This window comes from Patagioenas fasciata, chromosome 2 (assembly GCF_037038585.1).
Source record: "Patagioenas fasciata isolate bPatFas1 chromosome 2, bPatFas1.hap1, whole genome shotgun sequence".
In the NCBI taxonomy this organism is placed as follows: domain Eukaryota; kingdom Metazoa; phylum Chordata; class Aves; order Columbiformes; family Columbidae; genus Patagioenas; species Patagioenas fasciata.
This window is the reverse complement of record NC_092521.1, coordinates 38,225,545-38,251,975: the sequence shown is the minus strand read 5'-3', so window position 1 is coordinate 38,251,975 and position 26,431 is coordinate 38,225,545. Positions and strand designations below refer to the sequence as shown.

Sequence of the window (26,431 nt, the reverse complement as noted above, 5' to 3'; positions counted from 1 at the left end):
ATATTAAAAACCTACTTATAGAACTCAGCGATAGCCAGAAAACCCAAGCTGTGCTTGGCTGGTGCAGTGCTGTACATTGTAACATTTTTCATTCATTTCATCTTTTAAAATGAATGATCTGAGAGGACAGAATATTTTACACCAGGTAGTACATCTTGTACTACGCCGATTTGTAAAAGGAAAAGCCTAGGAGCTGTATTTGAGAATCACCAATGGATTGCAGATCTTTATACTAATATTGAGTAACATCCTAAGGATGGCAGAAGTACCACTTTTTTTTTTTTTCTTTATCTGATAAAAACTGGCTTAAGTTTAATGGGGGGGGGGTAAAACAGACTTGACCATTTCCTAAATTCAAAGGAGTTACTCCACGCCAATGCTGATTTAAAGACGTTTTTCCTTTACAGAAATGCTTTTCAAGATCAAGTAAGAGAAAAATACTGTATGCCAAATAAAAAAAAAAAAAAAAAATTAAAGCAATAGCTGTGTTTTTGTAAGAAAAGTGTGAATGTAAGCTTGAAAAAATACCATGGACAGTGATTCAATATTAAAATAGATATATTCATTTTTATTGTGTCCTTAAAATACAAAATTCACTTAAGATGTTAGATTACTAAAATAATGAAGTTTCAATTTATTCGCTCAGAAATTCACAATATACCTTATCCAATCGACAAGCCTTAATGATGGATATTAACTATTAAAGTAGAACCTAACCGTTGTTCATCTATACACAAAATGTCAGTCTGCACAATTAAAAGCAATTCACAATCTTTTGAATGTCAGAAAGTTCAATAATGATGAAATAAAAGATCATTTATAATTCCACAAGAGAAATTCACAACCAGTAATTATTCATTAAAATAGTGACATGCAACTGGCTTAAAAGCATAAACTAAAGAACAACACTTATGTGGTTTTATATTAGCACATTAGGACATACTGGCAGAGATGTGAAAATCTGATTTGCAAACAGGTATACATAGACTAGCAGAGTCTTTTAATGTAACAGTTTAAAAACTTTACAGTAGCTTATAGCAGTACTGAGTGCCAGTATAGAAATGGAGAACACACAATCTGAAAATTGGAATAAGAATAATAATTAAAAAAAAAATCACAGTTTAGCATTCACATTAGTTGATCAAATTCAGTTTTCTTCTTGGGTGCTATAAAGGGCCATACTGACTTAGTAAATCTATTTTATATGAGAAAAAAGGTGTTTTTTATATATATATATTTTTTTTTCTTTTTTTAGTAGCAGAAGGTATTATCAATATAGCCATACGCAATGACAATGTACAGTCAGAGGCTGGTACCAACCAGCCGAGTCACATCTCACAGCGATCAGTGAGAGCACCATGTCAGCAGGGGAGCAGCAGAGAAATTCCAGGGGCACCTGCACACCCCTCCTGGCTGACCCTACGCCCGCTGGTGCAGCGGAAGAACCAAGCAGGGATGGTTTGGCTTGTCGGGCAGAAGCCCTGCTGCAGCAGAGAGGAAGGACAAGGACAAGACTGCTTCCCTCCACTCACCCCCACAGCCCCACTGGCACCCCAATGCTTGTGAGCAGCACGGCCGTTTCTGCTTACATGATTTTGCCACCTTAGTGCCCCTTTGACAGACTGTCAGAGTTGGTTGCCGCTGGGTTCTGCGGCAGGTCATCAAAAACTGTCATGAAACACTCTCTCCTCGGCACAGCACGCTGCAGCCAGCTTGGCTCCAGCTGGGACCTCCAGGAATGGCCCATGTGCATCTGCTTGTGTTGCTATGGCTTTTTGACCAGGAACATGGACACCGTGGGCCTTTTCACTCCCTTCTCCATGGAGACTGAGTCACTCCTGGTCAGTTCATCTGCTAACTCAATAAGTCACCTCCTCAGCTGCTGAATACATGGACCAGAAGGGCTTTACATTTCTTCTGTCCCGCTCTAGCACTTGTGACTTTACAGCAGGGTGAGGCTTGTTTCCTCTGCAGCTGGGGTACGCTCAGGTGGTGATGCACTGCTTACCAGCAAAACTAACCTACCAGGAGCAGGAGTTACACAGTTCCAGGACAAGCTGGGCAGATGCTGCTTTAAGTTTGATTATTTTGGTCCCTGAGTGAAAAGAGCAACTAACTGTTATCCCAGCAAAACTCTGGCCTCTTGCAGGTGCAAAGCGTACTCTCCAAAGCCAATGCAAGGCTTCCAAGTGCCTTCATGGAGGTTTCCTGCAACTCCTGGGAGAAATTCTGATTTTTTTTTTTTTTTTTTCTTTCCCAGTGGAACATGCCCTGTAGATTTAATTGGCTATTTTGAATACAATCTAGCTCTTCTTTTAATTTCAAAATAGATACTATACAAACTGATCGGCAATTAATTTGGAATTACTAATGATTTGCATGTGCTTTTGGCACAGACTTATTATGTCCTACCAAATTATGCAGCAGCCTGTGATACTCTAACTCAAAATCCTAAAAATAGAATAAGATTATTAAAAGAGTCTTATGTTTAAAACAAATACCTACTGTTATTTATGCAGTTGCTTCAGGTTTGTTTCAAAGTTGGATGCCAAAGAAGGATTTATCATAACTATGGCATGAGACATTTTACAGCTTACATTTAAGCAATAATGGAATACAGTCAACAGTGTAATGATATCAACTTTTCCTCTCTCAATAAACCAGGCTCTAATGTCCAAACTGGATTGTGAACTATGGCTGAGTAGAGAATAGCTCCTACAGAGGAACAACAGCAGTAACTAACTTGAGTACAAGAATCTATCCATAAAACCAGTTTTATTCTGTGGCACAAAGCAATAATCAGCTTTTGCTGTTGATTAAATGTTGAAGCAAAGTTAAGGCATTTAATCAACTGCAAATCCCATTTAATGTAAGCATACTCCAGCACTGAGCACGTTATCGATACTATATATGAAGAGAAAATGTTTATCCAATATCTCTCACAAAACCACAATTTTCTCCTCAGAGGATTTGGAATGTGGCTATGCCAATCTCTGAAAGCCTTTCTATTGATGCTGATGCTTATTTAGGGTATTTGTTTAAGTGAATAACTAAACAGGCTTCTACACAAATAATAATAAATAATTCTAATCCTTAGTATGTATGTAGAAATTTCCATTCATAGGCCATAGAGTGCTTTAGAGATGGGTAAAATTTATGACTTTAGAAGACATACAAAATTAAAGAACAGCAAATTTCAGCTCAACATTCTCGAAATGAGCTAGTGGCCCTGATGGCCCACTGGGAAAAGACATGTGAACTCAGGCTGAAGTTTTCAGAGCTCTGTGTCTTTTGCACAAAGTAGAATTCTGGGTGCTTGTTTTGAGCATCCTGCCTCTGACAGTGCCAAAGCAGGACACCACAAAACCACAGCAAACAATGAAATATTGGGGAGAAAAAAAGATATTTTTAATGAACTGCAACTCCAGACGAGCCAGCAATTCATTCAGCACCTATAAGGCAAATCTGAACTCAAGTTCAGACAGCGGTGACACCACCTCCTTGGTTGGTTAGTTATGTGGAGAAATGGAAATCCTGGCACGAAATAGATCACGGGTTGGCTGTCCAAACTAACCTTTTCTTGCAGTGATTATTCATCTTTCTTCCAGTCTAACTTCAATAAATGATGACAGGACACTTGGGAGTATGAGGGGAAGCCTTTTGCAGGTACAACATCATTATTCACCTGCTGGCAGCGGAGGCAGAACTTATGCTGGCACATCCCAAAGAGAGAATTTTTTGGGAACACAAGGCAAGGCCCACAGACATGGCTACTCTCCCATCACAATTATCATCTTGGCAAATTGAGACTGGACAGCCATGAGAATCCTCATCGGTCTCTGAAGTGATGGCTGGGAAGAGAGACAGGGTCTGAAAATTTCAGATCTTGTGCACTAGGAAATTTATTTCTGAAACAAGAGCTGGTCACCCAGTGCAGCAGGTTGGGCAGCCAGTACACAGATAACTCCTGCAGCTGTCCAGAGTTGTCACTTGCTCAGATTTTGGTCAGGAAGAGCTTATTTTCCAATGTGTGGATGGACACGTCTGTTTCCAAACAGAAGCCACGCTACTCTGCCTATGCATAACTTAGGCACAGAAAAACACTGTTAAAAAGTAGTTTCAGAGACCACGCTTGCCATTGAAGCCCTCTTCTTCTTTTGCCTTTTTGGAGAAATGAACAAACACAAGAAATGATCAAAATAAAACACATGGATGTGCTATAGGAAAACAGTGAGACAAACAGAAGGTAATTTTTGAGATGGTAGAATCATTTCAAACAGCCTCATGTATTTTCTCCCTGAAGAATACACTTTTTTTTGGGTCAAAAGCCAAAATAGATAAATTAGGCTTGATCCAGAGCTTATTAAAATCAACAGAACCTCCCTTCTGACTTTAAATGACTGCAGGAAAAAAACCCACAGATTTTAATTTCTTTGCAATGCACCAAAAAAAAAAAAAAAGAAGAAGAAAAGCAAAGTATTCACCCTCACTACCTCAGTACATAAAAGTGAAGTCAGAAATGCGTTGCCATCAAGACATTCTTGCAAGTCACCCCCAACACCCCACACAGCTTCCATCACATCTCTCAAATAAGGGCTAAGACTCTCAAGACCACAAAGGGAACAGAGTAAACAAAAAGTTAGAATAATGAGCCCTAAAAATTCTTTTGTCCTCTAGAATTAAGTTCTCCTTTTCTTGCTATTATGCTTCTAGGAGCAGATACAGAAATTACATCAGATGGTGGGTGTATGGGACCTTCCAATCTAACAAGGGGGAACCCCTGTGACAGAGGACTGCTGAGCACGTTTCCCATTTAAATGGCTTGGATTCAGCTTGATGTCATCTTCCCTGTAAATCCTATTTGACTCATGGCCAGAGTATGTGGGTTCATCTTGCAGGGATGTTGGGCTATTCATTTGGCCAAACTCTTGTCATCTCACCTCATTACTCACAAGGCAAACAGGACAAACTGGGGTTGCATGTCCCCACATATGACATCTACTTCCAGCTCACAGGCTTTTCTTCGTAGAAACAAATAGAAAAGCAGAAAAGGAAAACCCAAACATTTTGAAAAATATAAAGCTGAGGAAACAGAGCAAACACAGAGATTAGTAGAAGGCATACAGGCAGCCGCTCACTTTCTTAAGGACCTTAGCTTGTAACGAAAGGCAATATCAGCGTCTGGCAGGAGGATACCAAGGCCCATACGACTGTTATCAAGTCTGACAGCTTTGTTTTCCACTAGTTCTACATCAAAATGAGCCAATAGTACGAAGAGAAACATCTTCATCTCATTCATTGCGAGGAACCTCCCTGGACACATGCTGATTCCAGAGCCGAAGGGCATTAGGAAATACTTCAGTTTTCTTCCTGCCTTGTAGAACGTGGTTTTCTTCTTGCCATTCTCTATGTATCGATCAAACTTATACTCCTGAAAATAAAAGGGAAAGAGAGAGAGAGCGTGATATCTAACAAGGCAGTTACATGAGTTGCTTTGTTTGAGCAACAGTGACGCTTCTGAAACCCAGAAAATAAGATAAAGAGGAAGACAAGGAGCTGACAGCTTCTCCTTTTTAGTTGGTTCCCTCAAGTTTCATTAGCTCACATTATCTTCCCTGCAAAGAATGCTCCTTAAATCCACTTAGTTAGCTTAGCCCTTTTACATCAAACTCCTTCAACTTCCATGTCTCATCCACTGAGTGTCTGGCCTGTATTGATTGTAATTAGATTTTGACTGCTTTGTAGCAGGGACAATGAACCTTAGTGGAAGGACAATTTTCTTGTAAAGTATCATATGCGCTCAGTCTGGTACATACATCATGAATAAGGATAATCTGCCAAATTCTGCAAATGCCTATGAATAAATTAATGCATCACACCGATCTTGTTCTTGTGATCTAGAGCAAAATTTATCCTTCTTTTGCACCCAGTGGTGCAGATTATTCGAAAACCAGACCCGACGCTTTGCGGTAAATTTTCTCTTCAGTTGGAGATGGTTGCTGTTTTATTTGCCACAGCTGACCTTCAAAGGGTTTGCTTCGGAAGCTGCTAAGCAGGACAACCATCAGTGATTGACCACTATAAAGAGGGGGCTTTCAAATAAGGCTTGAGGTTGTGCTTGTAACCTTCATTCCATAAACTGAACATCTTTCTGACTATTTTCCAGTAGCAGGATCCCTGTTTAGAGATAATTCCTGTTTTTGAATGAAGGAGATCTGGCATCCTCACTCAGTCAACGGCAAATTAACCACGTACAAAATCCTCCTGCATGCTTTGAATAAAAATGACAGACACTTCTTGCTTATGGTCACTCATTAGCATTTGTCCTGCTTTGCATACATCTGCTATAGCAGCAGCCATTTGGAGCTGCCTGGGAACAAGTCAGTCAGACAGAAACCAACCTCAACTGATTAAAAAAACTACACTGCAATGAAAAATACGCTGATACTGATCTACCCATAAGATTAAAGGCTCTGAAAACCATGCACTACAAGTCTTGCTGTCAAGAAAAAACAGTGAGGGGAGGTGGTCTGTGAGAAAAGGAACAAGCACAAGGTGCACCAGAGGGGCTGTAATTTTGGATGTTGAAGAACAGGAGCTTGTTTCTCCAAATGACAGAGGCCTGTATTTTCCACAAAGTTAAAAGTGATCATATATGTCTTTACACTGAGAAAATAATTATTTTCAGTCTCTTTGAACATCCCAGCCAAAAGGAAGCATGCCATTATTTCTTTTCCTGGTAAGCTATTGCTTCGTTTGAAGAAACACAGTAACAAATGAAAGCCCAGAATACCATTTCTTCCTTAAAACATATTTACTTCCTGAAATGTAAATCCTGCTGGTCTAAAAAAGCTCTGCTAAATATGAACTCCAATTGCTTAAAAAAAATACAAGCCAGTCCAGAGCTCTTCACTTTGTTGGAATGTTTCCACAAGGTGCACTCCTGGCATCTGGAGCAATTAAGAACTGTGGTATCGAACACATATAGACATACTGGGCCAAACCTTATGCTTTCTTTGTCATTTTAAGAGCCGTCTGAGAGTTGTAATTGCTTTTAACAAAAAATAAATCGCTGTCTAAGGAACTGGAAAAGCAGAAAACAAGTGTGAGGCAGGAATGGAGCCAATGACAGTGACATCAAACTCGTGCTTAGGTTGTTGAAGACCCTAGGATTGGATAGCACTTATTTAAAAGCTAGTTCTGTGGCTAAATAAAGACTAATTTTTGATGATAAAGGAACTTTCAGCCATGCATGAGGCCTCTTTGGAAGAGACAGGGTAGATGATGGTGAGGAAAAGGTGAAAAAAAAAACACTGAGGAAAAGCAGGAGATGAAGTTCTGTGTGGATGGTCTGCTAAGGGCATTATGAAAACTGAATAGTCTCCTGTGGTTGATGTAAGCGTCTCTCTCTCACATCTCATATTTACTTTTGTTTGGAAAGCCACCATGTAAGGTTTCCTGATATTTCACTCTGTGTGATTTACAAAGTTAATTTATGGACCTCTGTAATTTAGCTGTTAGGATTCATGGGTTCATTTAGCCACTTCACTAAAAAAAAAAAAAAAAAGACTCATTTATTTAGGCTTTGATAAGTGGAAAAAGAGGTCAACAATATATGCTTACACTTAGACAAAGCAGAAGATAGCCTGTACTTAAATTTATGTACCGAGGAGAAAAGCATTGCTACAAAATTATCTCATCAAGCTGCCTGTTTTCCCAGGGAAGTTTTCCCTAAATACATGACAAGCTCAAGACTGCACCTTTCAAAAAATTCATTCTCCATCTCTATCTGATCCTCAGTAGTTATTGTTGAAAGCACACTGCATATTTTAAGAACCAAACAGAAGAGTGATTTCCCCACTTTTCGAGAGGGCCCGTGTGCTGAAATCAATGTACTGCAATGTGTGGATTGCTCATTCACTATCAAAAAGATATAATATATGAACTAAAGCTGTACTGTGAAAGCTGAGCAGAGTTGATACTAAACAGATATATTCAAGCAATGGAAATATGGTAATATATTCCGGCAATTATTGGATAAGGGAGGGGATCAGTTTCCACGCTGATGCTTTTTGTCTAGGACCTAAACAAACAGATGGACTTTTGACAAATCAATAATGTTCTCCAAAATAAAGTGTTAAGAATAAAATGAGAAAAAGCCTATTTGTCAGTTGTTACTTTTTAAGGATAGAAATATTAATCAGCTATTTGCCAATATATGGATTATTTTTTAAAACCCTTTGTCTTTGTTTTTGGTGTGGACAGCCAGCAGGGCCCTCCTGGATGTCACTTCCACTCTCATGTCTCCAGTGATCACCCCTGTGACGGTACTTTACTCTGCTAACTCTGATTCGCGCCACACCTCCTCTCACGGACTCTGGTGGAGTTTCTGTACAACGAGACACTGTCCTGAACCAACAAGAAACTTGAATCTCATCTTTCCTCTGCAACCTCATATCCTTAAATTCCCAAATGGGACAGCCTCAGGGAGCAATGCCTCTAACATTGATGTTCTACAAACATATAAAAAAATGCCAGTTCCCTTCTTCGGCTCAAATGTCAAATCAGCATGGCTGGGAGATAGCTGCTTGCTTAGGAAAAAGGGAGGAGGAATGGATCGGCTATGGACTCCTGCTGCCCAGGCAGAGGTGGCATTTAGTGGTCTCAGTGTCCATCCCTGTGTTTCCTCTGTGGCACCCCAGGCTGGGGACAGCAATCTGGGGGAGCAACCTCGTGCAGATGAAGACTCTTCAATTTGCATGCAGGTGGTGAACTTCTGAAGCCGTATTAAGGCTGAGGCAGGGTGGATTAATTTTGAGGCTTTGATATTCATTAACTCGAGCGTCAGAGAAAAATACAAGGAGATGACACAATTACCCTCCGAGCTTCGCTGCAGAGCAACAGCTTTACAGTCTCAAGTTCACAACGCTCTACTAATTGATCAAGAAGAGGCGAATCCCTATGAAGGGAGGTGAAAAAGCATAAGGCTCAAGTAAGACACTGCTATAATATTATAGGGCTTCAGAGAGTCAATGATGCTTTGGGGGCACTTAGCTAAATGGCCCACATTATTTGCTATTTAAACCACCTTCTATTATCCAGCCCTCCTTGGGTATCAAATGATCCACTGCCAAACAAACCCCACATTTAGCCTAAAGTTTATGGTAGTCAATGTGCAATTGTCAATTCCTTTGAAAGCAGTCGCAGTCAGTCTCATCACCATATTTCTCTCTTCAGGCCATGAATCCTTTGACCTATAGGGCCCTAGAAAATACATCTGAAAGTAGGAAGATTTGTTCCACAAGAAGGAACAGCAGTGGAAAAAAAAAATAAATGTAACCCACAGATCACAAAAGGCTTGGCTGCTGCAATGTGCCCGGAGTAGGAAAAGTAGCACCAGCTGAGTGTTTACCTTAGGATCTTCATAGACCTCAGGGTCCATGTGCAAAATCTGCGGGTAAAGGGCTATCCAGTCTCCTTTCCTCAAACCGACTTCTTGATTCCCTTCAAGCTTGAGAACAAAATCCTCCTGGCTGATGCGAATGTTCATGGAGGACGAGCACATTCGTAAACTCTCGTTTAAGGCACTCTCTGCGATTAAACAAAAGCGGAGGGGGGGAAGCATGAGAAATATGGGAGATGACTGGAAATTATACATGGTTGCAGATGCTGCATCTCGACAGGCTTAGTAGGGCAGGCTAAAGGAAAAAAAAAACAAACAACACAAACCACAAACCAAACCAAACATAAAGCAGAGACCAGGAGGAGGCAATAAACAACCCCGCGGGGCAGGGGGGGAGTCGCAACACTGAGCCTCTCGATGTGATTCTCATTGATGGTGTTGAGAAATCTTGTCGGTTGTAGGCAGCATCGAGTTTTGGGTGGAAAGTCATTATTCAGGCATCATGTTGGAAACAACGCAATCGAAAGACACAAACACTTTATGCATTTACATATATTTTGGACGTTGCAAGCAAATACCAGCAAAAGCATCCATGGAGCTACTTAGCTTGCCTTTCAAAAGCTGTTGCATGTAATGGCAGGACTATATGTTAGAAAAAAATAATTTTGCTTGTTACTCCATAGGCATTCTGAGGATTTAAAAATTTATTTATTTTCTTTCCAATGCGCTATGCTGTCAAATGGTAGTGTCTATTATGGTCAGAGTGAACAAAAGCAATTATTTTCCTGGTAATTTTAAGAGAGAAAGACCCTTTTAATTGGCCAAGAAAAAACAAAACATAGTTCTTCAAGGCTTAAGGAAGGAAAGATTTCTGTCTCCACCATCACATCCTGGAAGGCTCCAGAAGCTGAATGTCCTTGCTTTCCCAGTGGCCTTCACCTTTTGCTCCTAGCACGACAGATTTTATGGCTAATTTCCGGCAATTTATCCTGGCAGTTTGAGGAGGAATTCCTTTGGGAATAATATGCATAATTTGCATAAATCATTCTGATAGCATGTATATCAGCATGTAGCTCCTGTCTAGGTCTGCATCTCTCACTTTGTAATCAAAACTGACTATTTTTCCACCAGCGTGTATGGGCGCTGTTATATGTGACTTGATTCCTTCTAATCATCAGTGTGAAAAATAGCCTAAAATAGGGTTTCATTTGCACATAATAATCCATTTGTGTCTGCGTTTATGTTCTGTGATATCAGATAAGCTTTCTTTAAGTGCTCACCAAGGCACTGTAACTGCTGCACCCAAAAGGTTAGTTTATTAGAGAGAGTAGCTACCCAGTGTAGATGCCACCGAAAAAAAACAATAACAAACGTTCTTTCACTAAAAATTAAATCTGGTGCAGCATGCATAGCAAATAAAGTGGCCCTGGATGCTTTCTTGCAGGAGGTTTTTCCTTAAGCATGCATTTGTCTAAAGAAATGAGGCTGCGGTCAGCTTTGTGTGGCCAGCGCCGTGATTCAATGTGACGTACAGTGAGTCTGTGCATATTCTTTTGGACTGCCTTCGTTACTATAATCAGGCAGAGTCAAATCGGCTTGTTGGTGACGAAGCCAGAAAAGAACCCTGGTTCCAGAAGATGGCCTCTACTGCGGATAGCCACAAGGCACCTGACACGATAGATTTCAACTGGCAGCGCTCTGGCAACAAAACTTTACGCGGTACAAAGAAAGGGTCCAGCCTCCACTCCCAGACTGTCTTTGACCTGCGGAAAATGAAGCTGGTGACTCCATGCTGGTCCACCATTTGGAAATGGTAGTGACATACGTAGAGACACCAGAAAACAAGTGAGGAAGGGGGAAAGAAGGGAAAAAAAAATTATTAAAGCACTGCTGAGAAATAGCAGGTTTATGTCTAAATGCCCAAGCGATGCGGTCACATCCTATTGGCGGACATTGTCCCAGAAAGCGTGGCAGTCCCTGCCTGCTGCTGGATCCTGAATGACAATTGGGCAGCATCTCTTATGCAGAAGTTAATCACAATAATGGAGCACAAAGTGTGGCTTAGCGGTCAGATCGTAAATGACAAATCTGTTTTACCTTCCAGTACCAGTTATGTGCGGAAGGCGAGCTTGGCTCTCGCTCTGAGCGATCATGCCGATAATCATTAGATGACAAAAGTAATGAGTCACATTATGATCAACAAAGGAGAATGGAGCTTATACGGCTTCGCAGGCTCACATTAAAAAAATAGACAGTCAGCTTTCCACAAATGCCGAAGCTATACATTGAGAGGAATGACAACTGCACAATAAAACTGCAGCCTTTACTTGCAGTTGTCATAGTTCAGCAGACACCAGCCATCGCTGCTGACAGACCAGCTGGGTAGCTTGGGAGGCCTTCCATTCTGCACCGTGAGGTACAGTAAATTATCCAGCATGGTAGAGCAACATCTGTTTCTGTGCTTGTGCCGAACAAACAAGGCAATTTAAAGCATACCAAGGGATAACCAAGCAGCAAATGAACATGACCCTCATTTTTTCCCCCCCTTCTTACACACATGAGATGCTAAACTTCACTGTGAGAGTGCTACATAGAGAAGCCAGGCTGTTGTTTGATAAGGTGTTGTCAGAGAGATTTTACATATTTTCTGGAGGGAGAGGGGAAAAAAAAAGAGATATCTCTCATAGTATTGTTATTCTTAGAATCCTCCCACTTCTCTCTTCATTTCTCTTATACTAAAGCTAGCACTTAGCTTCCAATTCATTCTAGATTTTTTTTAAAAATTGTTTCAATATACTTATAAATATTCAGTCCTTAAACCCTAATTTGCTATACTTAGTTCACATGCCTTCAAGCATTTGTCTTCCAATTTCCACTGAATAAATGCGTACTAATGAGAAATAGAGCAAGCTGCTGAGGCAAAGCTGGGTGACTTGAGCCTGGCCTGCCACCAGCTCGTGATAGGCAGGCAAATTGAGTTAAAATGAAAAGTCTTGTCAGCTGAAATACAACATGGTAGCCAAACAGCAAGCTGTCAATCATCCAGCCAAAACAAGGGACTGCAGGTAATAAAAGGTCATTGCGAATCATAAGTGCATTTGGCTTTCATAGGCAAGTTAATTTTAATTAAACATGATCTCTATCTGTAAATGTTTTATAAAACTTATTGTGCATAATGGATTGTTAATTTTACACTAACACATAGCAGGTAATAGGGTACTATAATTATTAGAGTGTATTGTAGGAAAATAGCTATCAAGTATGCAAATATTTGGGGGGGCTCATTTACCCACAGGCATCACGGTGTGCCAACACAAACGATGATCTGAAACAAATACATTTGCATCTTACTAAGACCTAAATGGTACTGCCCAGCCCATTCCAGGAAATATATTCATTTCTCTCAATACAACCAACATTTTTAATGTTTAGCATTTGCGATGCAACCACACACTCCGTATTAGGGTTTTTTTGGTCCCTACCCTTTCCTGTGTACAAAACATTTCCAAGCTGTGCTCTTTTCGCAGGAAATATCTGGGATTCAGCAATGACCTGGGGCAAGAATACTTCACCATATAAATGAATGGACTAATATTAAACAAACGAACTGACTAAACACGCCTAGCATTAAATATGCACTAAGTATATCTCTGCTTTACCCTTTGCATTTCCATTATAACCATAAAAACTGACAGACCATTCTCATGTGTCGTTTACCATATTAGAGCTCCGTTGTGAGCCATAATGACTAATAATGTATGTTATTCTGCGCACGCAAATACACGCATTTGAGTTTCGGGAAAAGTCTTGCGTAGACAAAACAAAGTGTGCTGCCCCAGAAATGCCACAGGAAAAAATAATCAGAGCCAAAATTTGCTAGTATTGCTGAAGGTTGAAAGTTTTTTTTTCTTTTTAATAAAAAAATCACATACCTGTGTTTTGAATTTAGAAGTAAATCAGGCCATGTTGTTCCCTAAACCCAAAGAATCTGACCATAACAACAACGTTGCTTCCTGAGAAAGGCTTTTTAGCAATCCTTGCATGTTCTCCATAGCATGATGAATCCAAAAAAAGGTTCTTGTTATAGTAGGCCAAAAAGAGGACGGAGAATCAGAGCACTTAAAACAGAAGAATGAGATGACAAGGTGATGAACGTACAAGAATCCCACCTGGTCTGGCTTACTCGAGAGCAGGGACACAAATCCCAGTTTTCTGTGCCCTGGGTTGGCACAGGGGGAGAGGGGGAAGAGGAGAAGCTCAGTCTTGGAGGTTGGGGTTGGTGAGGTGCAAGGGCAAGGGCAGTGCTGGTCCCCAGCCTTCCTGCAACGTGGGGATTTTTGGTGGGCAAGCAATGCAAATGGGGACCTCTGTCCCTCCTACACATTTACATCCCTTTCCACTGAAGCATGAATTTAATTCTCTTATGGTACAGATTTTTTCTATATTATTATTTTATGGGAAAGTATCCAGCCCTTTATGACTTAAGTGCCACAAGAATTGAAATCTAGCTTCTGTTCATACCACATTACATTTAACACGATTATAAAATTTAACAAAAGTGTTACAAGAATACTACAAAGTAGGATGTGGTACTTTCCTCTCAACACATAAATCAAATGTTATCAAGGTACTTCAAGATTTCAAGGAGCAGCAGAGGAATGACACAGTTAATATTTTAAACTGTTCATACCATTTTGCACCAGATGGTTTCAGTGAAGTACACGCTTTTATTTTCCTTATTCCTACACTTTCAGGGTGCCTTTTTTTGTGTTGTTTTTTGTTTTCTTTGCCATTCCCATCTCAGTCTCTAAATAGAAAACGTGTTCTCTCTTGATCTTCATGATGCTTGGTAACTTCCCTTTTCTCTTATTTTTTGATGGATGTTAACTCTGATGTGAAGTAGTTTTACTTGTGTTCCTTAAAAGCACACGAAATCCTTAGATTGTCATGTTATTCTTCAGAAGTGTCCTTGTCATCCAATACATCCCCTACTTCAAAAGCATTCTGCATCAGTTAGAGAGAAATCTGCACCAAAACAGCCATGACTCCAGATGAAACCAACTTGCTAGACTCATGCTATAGAAGATTAACATTAACGGTCTAACAAAAAGTAACTGGATAAAACTCAATTTTGGAATTAAAAGTTCGAACACAGGGTCTTGATATAGGTCAAACTGGATGGTCCTGGAGAATGGTAGCTATTGCTTAGACCCAAACCAGGCACAGAGACTGCACTGCTCCACCACCCTCTCCTGACACAGCTTCAAGAGTGGAACATCAGTTCAGGTCATGAGCTACCAGAAAATATAGACAAGTGCTACCAAAACATATAGACGTGAGCTCGGTTTTAACAGGGGACTGTTTCTGAAATTTAAAAAGAGAGGAATATTAAATCTTTAAACTTTTATTCAGCTGTTATCTACCCTACTGACACTACTCATGGAGACTTTCAGATCCTTAAAGATTAGGCTCCACGGGCTACACCCTTTCTTCTCCCTTGGGCTAATTTTAACATTTATCTTGTCAGTGGCTGGTGCTCTGAAGGCCTATCCAGCTCCTGGATCAAATAATGTCCAACGGCCACTGGCAATGGTCACTCTGAACCCCTGATCCAGATCTGTATCTCCCTTAAAGCTCCCTATTTTGAATCAAGGCGCTTTTTTCAATACTGAAAACACCATTTCTACTCCGCAAAGCTTTACTTTCTTAAATTTCATTTGGAAGCATCGCTCAACCGAAGCCTGCTTTTGAAGTCTCTTTGTTTTGTTAAAGAAAGAAAGTGCTTGTGAAAAAAATTACATTTGCAGTTTAAATACATCATCCCACTTTAATTTCAGAAAAGGGTCTTTCTTGGCAGTACCATACAGAAGTATTTGAAATGCATTAACACTTCGGCAGATGCTCAGAATCAAACAACTTAATAGGCATCAACTTTTTTTTCAAATAATTGCAAAGCTTCGATTTAGCCTTTTGCATACCTTGCATAGTTAATTACCTAGGCTTTAATGTTTACATGCAATGAGAGTATCTACAGCTATAAACTACATAATTTATAATTGATGTAAATGGGTGTTATTATGTCAATTAGGCAGCTGTGTCCTCCACCTTCTCAGTAAACAGAAATGAGTGATAAACCGAATTTGCCGGGAGAGCCCCTCTTTTCTTCCTAACAGATAAAAATAAATTACCTAGGTAGACCAGGTTGTCCAATTGTTCTCTGGTGAGGTGGATGTTATACGTGGGCCCTCTTTCCTGACCTGTTGACTGCAGCAAATGGTCAATCTCGTCACGCACCGCTGCAAGAGCTTCTGGGTGCCGCAGAAGATAATACATGGCCCAGAATGTAGCTGGAATCGTGTTTCCCACAGAGGCCCACAGGAAGGCAAAATGATGTGCTGGGAGAAAATAAGTGAAAAGGAAGATTAATAGCGTTTATTACACTGATTAGATTTGCAGTGTGCTAATTAAAAGATGTTAGGACACAGACCCAGCCAAGGATCAGTGAATGCTAATGAGGACCAATAGGCTTCTGAAGTCTAATTTTCTGCTTAATGAGAATAGTTTGAAATGTAATGTCGGGGGGGGTGGGGGGAATAAGGGGAGGAAATGCAGCTCAGTTATAATCTTTCTCATTATCACCATTAAGTATCTTGTTTTACCACCTCAGCACAAAAAAAAAAATCAATTATCATAGAGGGTTGTTTCAGAGTAAAACATTTTATCATTAGCCAATTAGAAAGAACATAAAAAAATTTCAAGGTCGCCATTTTGCCTTTTTATTTCAAAGGTCTATAGTAAATTATTTTATTTTAGACAAGCAATCATTCTTAAGTTTCCTACCTGCTTTGTCATAATCTCCAAGCAGCTCATATTTCTCAAATATATCTTGTCTGGCTTGGACCACTTTTGACCCTCCCAGCCATTTTGTCATGTTCTGAAGTAAAAAATGATGTATAAGCTCCTTCCGAACCTTCTTGGTAGCTCCTAGCAACTCAATTGGTATGTTTGCAGCTAAATAGGGAAAGCTGGCATCAAACTTGATAAATTTGTCTCTGATTTCACTAATAACTTTGTGGCCATCTGCAGCAGGAACTCTTCCATATAGTGTTACAAAACTGGCTTCAAACATTACAGAGCAGCAGAATTTGTACATTTTTTCTGTTTCCCAATCTGTTGCTTGTGAGCATTTCCATTCAAATATATCCTGAAGATTTTTCATCATGTGGTCAGAAATGGTATCCAAAGGCTTGCCTTGTAGATACTGGTAGATTCTGTGTAGGTTTTCCTTGAGATCAGGGAATTTTCCGTTTGACAAGGCTGGGTAGTCGAAAGTTTTGGAAGCCATTTTATCAGCAAATTCATGAAATTCAAGTTGCTTGCTATTTCGGATGACGTAAACATATAGAAATGGGTCCATGATAAAGGTAATGTATCTACCTGAATAGAAGAAAAGAAAAAATGAGAGACGTGCACTTTTATAGTCTGGTGACACTCTCAGAAGTAAATAAGAAAATAAGCCCACTCAGTGTCTGGAAGAAAAGTACACAGAAAATCCCCAAAGCAAAGACCTGTGAAGAAATCTGCAAAGCCAAAAAAAAAAAAAAAAAAAAGATAAAAGGAAAAACCAAAGGAAGATTGAACAAGTTTTATTTAGATTCTCTTTGTCTGGGTGCAGATATCACCTGTGTACACTTTCATGGCTATTTTTAAATTAACGTGAAACCGTTTCCACATAGACTGAGCTACTGGTTTTGCCAACAGTAGGGCATGACCTGCAACTGTGGCACTCCGGAATAAATAATTTATTATTCTGGTATAATTCATGAAAATACAGTATGGAGTTGTAGCAGCATTTTAAAATTGCATGTTTTCATTAGCAGAAAGGGACAAACACACATGTTCCACCTGCATGGGGGAAAGTGAAGGCAGTGGGCTGGAGTGGAAATAATGCCATCCAGGCAGCTTTTCTTCAAGCAGATAATACAGAGACTCAATATCTGCCAGTTACTGCTTTAGCTGCACTCTGCAAGCCCCAACATTTAAAGTCTCTCTCAAATCTGCTTCTTTTTTTTTTTTTTTTTCCCCCTGAAGTTTTGCTACGTCTTTGCTAAGAATGTACTTAGTGTCCATAAAATAACTACCTCAGGATTTGATTTAGAAGACGCAGCTTACAATGGAGCAGGCTGTCATTTTTAACATGAGTGCTAGTTTGGGGTATACGCTGTCCTGGTGCCATCACGCATTGTGCCAGAGTGCACTTACAACCTCCTACCCTTCCCAAGGTAACTAATGCATTGACACGGCTGCAGTTTCAGTTGCTTGTACAGAGGGACAGGATCACATCACGTTTGATGTTTTTTCAAGTTGCCTATGCCAAAAATAATCCCTCAATTCCTCTTTAAAGTCAACTACTGAAGAAGAGCATTTTGGCGAACTATCATGAATCAAAATGCTAATACTCTCAAAGCTCAGTTAAATCTTAACTCTTTATAGACAATGCCCAAGTTAAATCTTAATTTAGAGTTCCTGATTCTTAACTTGAATGGAGAGGTGCATTAGGGAAAAAGGGTACCCATTAAAATGCACACATCTTCTGCAAAATGTCCCAGCTACAAACTCAGGAAAATGGTAAAGCTTCCAGCACTTACAGACTAATTCTCTCTCACTAAAAGGACAAATCTCTTTTGATTTTAATGGGAACGCTACATGCTTACATGAGGACCAAATTTGGCTCTGTGACAGATGTCCTGAGATAAAGTAGTCACTGCCACTAAAGATGTCAACAAGTATCCATGGTTACCATATAGTGATATTTGAATTATCACAGTTATTCCATATTCTGACTTGTATATACAAACAGTGCTCTATGGTAAATCTGGTTGTGCTCTGGACTTCCTCTGCAATTACCAGGTGCCATAATTTCCCCACCAACTACATCTACTGCAATCCCAGGGAACCAGTAAGGAAACACAAGGGATAAATCGACACAGAATTTGATCCCCTTTTTCTTGTCAACAGCGTGCAAAGGTTTTTAAGGTACTTGTAGAGTTTGCTTTACTATAATATAATCAAGCATAGATGTAAATAAATTTTTCAAGAATAAATATATCAAGAAATCGTCAAGAAAAAGAGATCCTGAATTCCCAGTCCTATTTTCTGATCATTTCTTCCCTCCCAGATCACACAGGCTGACAGGAATTTTTTAGTCTCAAACTCTGCAGGATCTTTGTTAGGAGTCCTAGAATTCCTCTCTCTTTCCAGCTTTCACCCACTGTCATGCTCTTTATTGAGGCTACCATCTTTGCAATCAAAGTTGGGAAAGAATGCCCATTGGAGCAATTTTTAATAAATAGATTTGGAGTGTTATTAACCCTAAAGATGAAAGCTGGCTTCCTAACTTTGCATTTACAGGGTAAACAATTTAAGTTAAGATTTTTAATTAATATTAATTTAAACCATCTGTCCACCATCTGCTTATTTCTGATGCAAAATATGAGTTTCTTTGTGATCTTTAATCAGACACTTAGCAAGCGCACATCAATTCTTATCATTTTTAAGTAAGAAAATGATTTTCAGAAAATGAATTTTCAGACAAACAAACTATTTCAGCAATAATTTAAAATCAAAACCCACTCAACACTAGCACATACTTCGAAAAAAAACCCAAACCTCTGAGAAACAGAATATTACAGATCCCGATTTTTATTATTCTCATCAGGTTCCTGGTAGGAAAATGTAAGTATGTACCAAAATAGAATTCATTTTGTAGAATCAATTCAGGCTCCAGACCACATCACGGCAAGTCAACAATATATATAAACACATAAACCAAAATACTTTTGTGACTGCATTTAGCAAAGGTCTATAAAGTGGAACCTCTCTATAACAATGGCAGCTTTTTTATGTACCTCACCGAGAATCTAATTTTACATTTTTTAATTAGAAAAGGACTAAAATCTAGAGCTAATTAACTGCAGCTAGTAAGTTGTTGTGAGAGTGGTTATGGGAGCCTTTAGCAATTACAATCATACTCGCACGCAGATGCACAACGCGGCTACACCGGTTACCCTGGTCTCCTCCACGCAGGAACAGATTGCTAATTACAGAACCATGACCCAACACCTCCTCTACCCTGAGCAGCAAACATCCAAACTGGAACAAACTTTCTCACCTCAAGTTATGATTTCAAATTTTATAAGTGTCAATATGGTTCTTAATTCTGCTTTTTAAAATCCTGTCGTTGTCCCTGATCAGGTCTCTTCCCACTTATTGTCCCTGGTGGTGTCAGAGATCAACAAATGCAAATATTTCATAAAGTTTCCAGTTGTTATTTGGTATTTTGAAATACAGTTCCCCCCTCCCCTCCCACTGCAGCTAATGCCAAGAACTATCTCTTAAACGCAATCTTTTCTGAAACAGAACCAAAATCTTGATGCTCATGAGATTCCATCAGAGTATTGGTAAAGGTAAATGCCAGATCAATCAAAAGTGGAGGCACATCACATGCTCCACAAATCAGGAAGCCTTAAATATTGAAGATATTTATAAAGAAACCACTGGGGACCAAGCCTTTCCTTGTTAGATCGTAAAAAAATCCTTCAACACAAAAGACTAAATACACATGTCCATACAGAAATGTCACACTCCAAATCCCAGTAGTTTAAGTCATTGAGCTATTTTATTTAGTACTGTAGAAACAAGTCAAAATAAGAGATGTATCCTTTTTTTTGTAAACAGCTCTCTGACTTTTTTGTTTAATATGGCTAGAGAGAATCCATACTTCCACATCCAGTCCTTTAGTCTGCATTACACCCATGCTGCAAATAGCCTAGTTATCTCCATTTGGTTCATACAGTCTCCTAGAAATAGAAGATTGATGTGGAAAATATGAAAATTGTCAACTTTGGTAAATCCGAGCACAGAAGCCAGTATTTGTATGATAGTTAAGAAATTACTCTAATAATGCATTCTGGAGGTTTTTAATGCTAATGATGAAAGACAAGCATTTCAGATGCCATCTAATGATGGATGTTATTTCAGTAATGCTTGCAGCGGGCTTCAGCTTGGTAAGGAGTTACTGTAAATTACCTTTTGCCTAAGAGAGAAAAACATGATATGTCACTGTAGGTGTATCTTCGTTTAAAATAAAATAATGACTTAGCAGCAGCATTTGAAAAGGCAAGTGTGCTTAGTGAAAAAAACATTTTATTAAAAGTTGAGACAGTCTCAGAGAGACTGTTGTAGGGTTCAGTATCATTCCTAATGACTTATCAGGAAAAGAAGACAAAGTTTAATCCTGAGAAACAATGACAAGACTCTTTGAAGCTCTTTAAGTCCTTACCTAGCTGTCTGCCCGTGCTGCTGACCCTGAACAAGCACAGAGGTTGGGCTGGGAAGTACAATCATCTCAACACAACAGACTCACTCTCTCCCCTCCTTATTATTTTCTTTTCTTTTCTTTTCTCTTTTTTTTTTTTTTAAGACTATCACATTTACGTAATTGTCCTCTTATTAGAGAGATTCTGCTGAACTGCTGACAATGATGTACAGTGGTGCTTCGCCGGCGTGACGTTTGGGGAAAACGATTCTGCTGCACCACCACACAAAACCAATTAGAGAACTATTTTCTGCGACAGGTCAGGAATTTACATTGTTTCTCATAGAAAGATGTGCTTTTTAATTTCTTTATTAAGATGACATCCATGTCCCTTGCGACTTTTAGGGATGACAATCATTTGCTCATCACATGGGAAAGTACAATCAGCGAAATCGCATTACCGGTACGGGGCAACGCCAGAAACTCCAAGCATCGTTCCGCATTTTCCAAATGAACTAGTTTGAGAACCAATAATTAGAACAATATATATTGATAGAATTTTTTGACAGGACCTTCAGTCACCCACCATGGGGGTGAAGTAATGATAGTCCACATACAACAGGCTACACTACGTTTGCTGAACAAATAAACATCATCTTTGTCAAATCAGTAAGACATATAGAAATCCTGTACGTCTTCAGATCAGGGCATGATTGGAGGCACTAGCTAGCTTCAGGTTCTTCCTTGACTTGTGGATGACAAACTGTTTCTCCTTAGTGAAGTCGCGATGGTCAGTATTTTTACACTGAAAAAAAGAGAACTCTTTTCTGAAAAATTCACAAAAATCCAAGATTTCCCTGCATATGGCTGAAATGATATCCAAGACTCACTTCATTTACCTCAGTCTTTATCAAGGAAGGTTTCCTCAAAATACCTGAACACAGAGAGATTAGTAGAAATGGAATTTTGTTTAGTATGCAAACAGAAATTTGTGAAACTAAATTACAATCATAGATTACTTACACACACAAATCTCTACACAGTCTTGCATAAAATATTGAAGAGGTAGAAGAGAAATAAATGTTTGATTAAGCATATTAAGGATTCTGAAGTATGACTGTATCTAGTTTTATGAATGTACTAAGGTAGTCTTTGAATGAGAATTATTAATCTGTATTTGTAAGAAGCCGTGACTGTAGATAGTGTGAATGTACATTAACAATAAAAAAGACTGTATTTAAACAAAAGCTGGTCTTGTAATGTGTTGAACTCACTTTCAAGATGTAAAAAAATCTGAGTATACCGGTTTCCAAAGAAAAAAACCCTGAATGAATAAAAAAATTCACACATTTAACAGCAGTAAAAATGTTATTTCAAACGAAAAAAAAGAACACATTTGGTAAGAGGTAGAAAAATTTTATTAATTAAACATACGGCTTGCAATTAAATTAATTGACTTTCGGAAAAAAAAAAATTGTTGCAAAATATTACTTATATGGAAATATTAAAGATAATGCTACTGCCATGAAATTACAAAGTAAACTTTATACTTCAAATTTTTATTTGAAACTCCCTAACAATAGAAGAATAGCTAAAATCGAGAGAGATTTAAGTGTCAGGTTGATAATTTGAACAAGGATATCAACATGTAAAAGGCCAAAAGATCCATTACATCCACCTGTACTAATAAGAGTTTGCCTTTTTCTGAACAGAGGAAAATACTGGATTTTAAATTTATTTCAGTAAAAGTAGATCTGTGTGTGTGCCTCTCTATATATGTAAATTAATATATTTAAGATTCATTCAAGATTTCGGTTTCACTATGTTTTTCTTTTACAGTTAAGTGTCTACGTGAAATCACTCAACTGTTTATATTTGAGCTAGCGTAGTAATATAGCTATAAATACAGAAAGCAGCAAGGTTATATCATACTTTATTATATTGTTATTTTCAGCAAGCATGATCAGAGTAAGAGGCTGGCAATGGGAAGTTTCTGTGTTCCAGTCCTGATTGTATCACTGAGTCAACGTGTCATTCATTCCCTCGTGTTCCTGTCAACCAGTTGTAAAATGTGTGAGAACATATTCTGCACTTTTTTCCTTAAGTGTTTTCTAAATTTAATCTGATATTTTTCTGTGCAGTGTCAAGATGATGTTAGTTCTCCCTTCTTTAGGAAAAAAAAAATACACAATTAAATGTGTTGGTAAAATCTTTGTTCATACATTACATACCGAAAAATTTTGTCAATATGCATATATACCTATAGCTGTACATAAACTGACATGCTGGTAATTATATCCTATGGAGACTTACTATGAATACAATACATGTGAATTTAAGTCATTTTTATTGGCCTATGCTACACAAAAATAGTTTTGGTTAAGGGCAATTATAAACTGAACATTTGAATTCATATTTAATTTCACTGATGGAAAAAAACATGATAAATACTAAAATATTTCTCACCAGCAATATGTACAGTGAAAATATCTCCCAGTTTCTTTTGCTGATCCAGTAAGAAATTGTAAGCATCTTTTCTAAAAATCAAAGCCTTCCCAAGATAAGGAATCCAGCCATTTATTAGCGGGGGCTCTCCAGCCTTCCTGTTAAAAACAGAAAAAAACAATAATCAGGAATTAACTTCGGCATGAGAGCAACTCATCTTTATATCTATTTATATATTACACTTAGACCCACCATCTACATATATAATCCTTGCAATGTATAATATGTTGTACAGAAAGTTCTTCAGATATGATGGCAGGTTAAATCTAATCACACCTCTGAGCACAAAAGGCTCTGTGTGGTGATTAGGAAAAATAAGTGAGAGAAATTGAGATGCATTTAACTACAGGTCGTCCAGTTATTACCATCAAGTTATGAACACAGAAAAATGACATTCAGTAGAAAATCTCCCAGCAAAGAGACCTCTCATTTTCAATATTTGGCTTGTCAGAAGAAGATGTATTGGAAGGCAATTATGACAGATTTAGGTAAATAGGACGCTGACATACCACACAAAAACATAGCCTTACAGATAATGTTTGAAGGATTCTACTTTACCAGCACAAAGAACAGTTACCATTCTAACTAAATATCTTTAAAATATAGGAAAATAATAGAGGCTGAACATTCACCATAATAAATCTTAACCTCCGTATATTTATAGACTCCTAAGCTAGAAACGTGTATGAAGAGTTTAAGATCAAATTCTGGATAATTATATTTGCATCCCAGTCTAAAAAAGCAGCCACAGTGTGTTAGTTATGTTTATGGAAGAGTATAAAGTACTGTTTAAGATTCTGATAAGTTACACTTTTCTTCAAAAAGGAAAAACGTTCCTACACTGCCCTATTCCTGACTGCAAGTAAATGTCTTTCCTTCCTGCTGGTCTTTAGTTGTTTGAATCTGATTTACAACAAAGAAACATAAAGCATGCTTGCTCTGGAAAGGATTAAAACAAATATTCACGAGCAACTCTGCTGCTACATCCCATCTGTGAAGGTGACTTATACTACATGCAGAACAACTCATTCTGATTAAACACAAGATATTTACTAGCTTGGATCTAATCAAAGATCAAGGGATCACAAGCTTTACTACTATCATACACAGCATGGATTTTTATGTAGCTGGATTAACCCTATCATAGTCATGTACTCTCTTGAACTCCTATAACAGAAATGAAAAGAAAAAAAGGTAAACACGATATGCTGGATTTAATTTTTTTATTCTCCCAATTAAAACTTTCTCATGAGGAAATGACAAGCCAAGGATATACTCTCCTACTTTTAAAAGTTGCTATAAATTTAATTTACAGATGAAGAGATGTGTCCAAATCAATTGCATATCTTGATCTCTTTCTGTTTAACTGACCACTTATTCCGAAAGTTAGTTTTCCAGAACATGCTTTTGTCCTCTGGAAAACCAGTAAACCTGATGGTCCAAACCAGACAATCTCACAGCTGACAGGTTTGCCCTGGCTTTTTCGTTTCTTTGGGTTTTGTGGCTTTAGGGTTTTGTTTGTTTGTTTTCTGGTGCTGGGAGTGTGTTGGTGTGTGGTTTTTTTTTTTTTTTGGAGAAGATGGAGCCCCTCTTTTCTCAATACCTCACATAAATCACTGCATTATCCATTCTCTAGTGGTCTAATAACACCACTGTTTACTCCAGTGCTCCAGAAAACTTTCTAACGGTTAATTCTGTATTAAGTGAATACAAGAAAAGAACTAATCTGAGATTACACAAGAGGGATCACCAGCCCAGGAGGCATAACAGCCCACTCAATACCCTCAATTATCCCCTCCAAGCCCGTAAAGAATCTGAATGATTTACCCATTTTTCCCCCCCCCTGACTATTGGGTCCTGAGAGCGGCCTCCTTTCACTTCCCAGGCTGGACACTACGACCCGTAAGTAGCATCCTGACAAATATTTAGATAGGCTTTTTGTCATCTTCTAATTGAATGCATCTAATTTCACCCTCCACATTCTGTCATTCGGTCAGAAGCTGTATTCTTCACAAGCTCTCCGCTGGGTAAAAAGGAGGCAGCTCAGAAATCCACGGGAAAATTAACTTAATGCTCCAAGTCTGCGGGATCACATCAGGGAGACATTTTGCTATCGCAAAGACGTGAGGGTCATCGTTCGCTTCAGACATGTTTAGCTCAGCAGCAATAAGCTTAACACTGTTAAATACCATGTCTAGGCTACGCGGCTTTCAGAGGAAAATATAACACCAGTTCAACTTACGACCCACAGCAGACTGATAACAGAAATGTGTCTTCATTTCTAGCTTTCCTTCTCTTTGGAAGATGGAGGTCATCTTCATGACTTATAGATGTCTGCCAACACACAGCAAGGAAAAGAGCGCTGTGGATATTCTGGTACCTCCCAAAATACAATGCTTCGCTGCACAAACTTTTCATCAGCACAGTTCAGCTGACCCCGGCTGCCTGAAGGACTCTCACCCACATCCCGGGTACCTCCAGAGGTTCCTGACACCTTCAGGTGCTACACTGAACCACTAACAAAGCCCACAGAAACTTTTACTGGTTAATTAATTCGTGTATGAACTTTAACTCTGGACTCACACTTCACAGCCGTTGTGGAATTTGATAATTAGGCAAAGTATTACAAATGTTCATGTCTCATGATACAATATATAGTTGTACAAAATGTAAAATACAGCTAAGAAATACAAAAGAACAATATGAAGTGTTCTGATGGCAATTTAAGATTGCAATATTTTTAACTGAAGCATTCAGAACACCTCACCATGTCACGTTTTATTCAGTCCTAGTTTAACTGCTTGAATTCTAATTCATTTAACACACCTTGTAATATTCCCGGGCCTTTTTACTCCACATTTCTGCTTTTTACAGATTGGGCTGTTTTTGCATATATACAGGAATATCTTTACTTATCTGAGAAACCTCTCTGAAGTCAGCGAGACTTCATGGACACATTTCTCACTTATGTGAGTGAATTTTGCAAATAAAGCATCAGCAACATGTCCAATGCAATCTATAAGTAGACAGATCAGTTACAAAGTGGAGGGAAAGCAACGTCGTTGTATCATCCATCATTGTTACATGGATAATTTCAAATGGCATTATGCAAAAATCAGCTGGCTACAAATACAGCCTGTAAACAGAATTAACAGATTTTGATAACTGTAATTTTTCTTTGCTTTCACAGGGAAAAGATACTTCAT

General features: G+C 38.7%; 1 protein-coding gene across 2 annotated transcripts in view; it reads right to left on the bottom strand.

Moving 5' to 3' along the window:
• Window positions 1–540: 540 nt before the first annotated feature.
• The window catches only part of CYP7B1 (cytochrome P450 family 7 subfamily B member 1), a 126,053-nt gene continuing 100,162 nt past the window's right edge, over window positions 541–26,431 (bottom strand). The window contains exons 1-6 of one of the 2 annotated variants that reach the window (XM_071804075.1): window positions 25,468–25,680; window positions 23,187–23,323; window positions 16,244–16,840; window positions 15,592–15,798; window positions 9,413–9,591; window positions 541–5,431 (exon numbers count right to left, since the gene is read on the bottom strand). In XM_071804075.1, coding sequence (XP_071660176.1) covers window positions 5,135–5,431; window positions 9,413–9,591; window positions 15,592–15,798; window positions 16,244–16,840; window positions 23,187–23,323; window positions 25,468–25,643 — 1,593 coding nt within the window. In that variant the 5' untranslated portion in view covers window positions 25,644–25,680 and the 3' untranslated portion in view covers window positions 541–5,134. Of the gene's footprint in view, window positions 5,432–9,412; window positions 9,592–15,591; window positions 15,799–16,243; window positions 16,841–23,186; window positions 23,324–25,467; window positions 25,681–26,431 lie in introns of those variants that run through there. The other variant, XM_065831397.2, reaches the window with a different exon arrangement.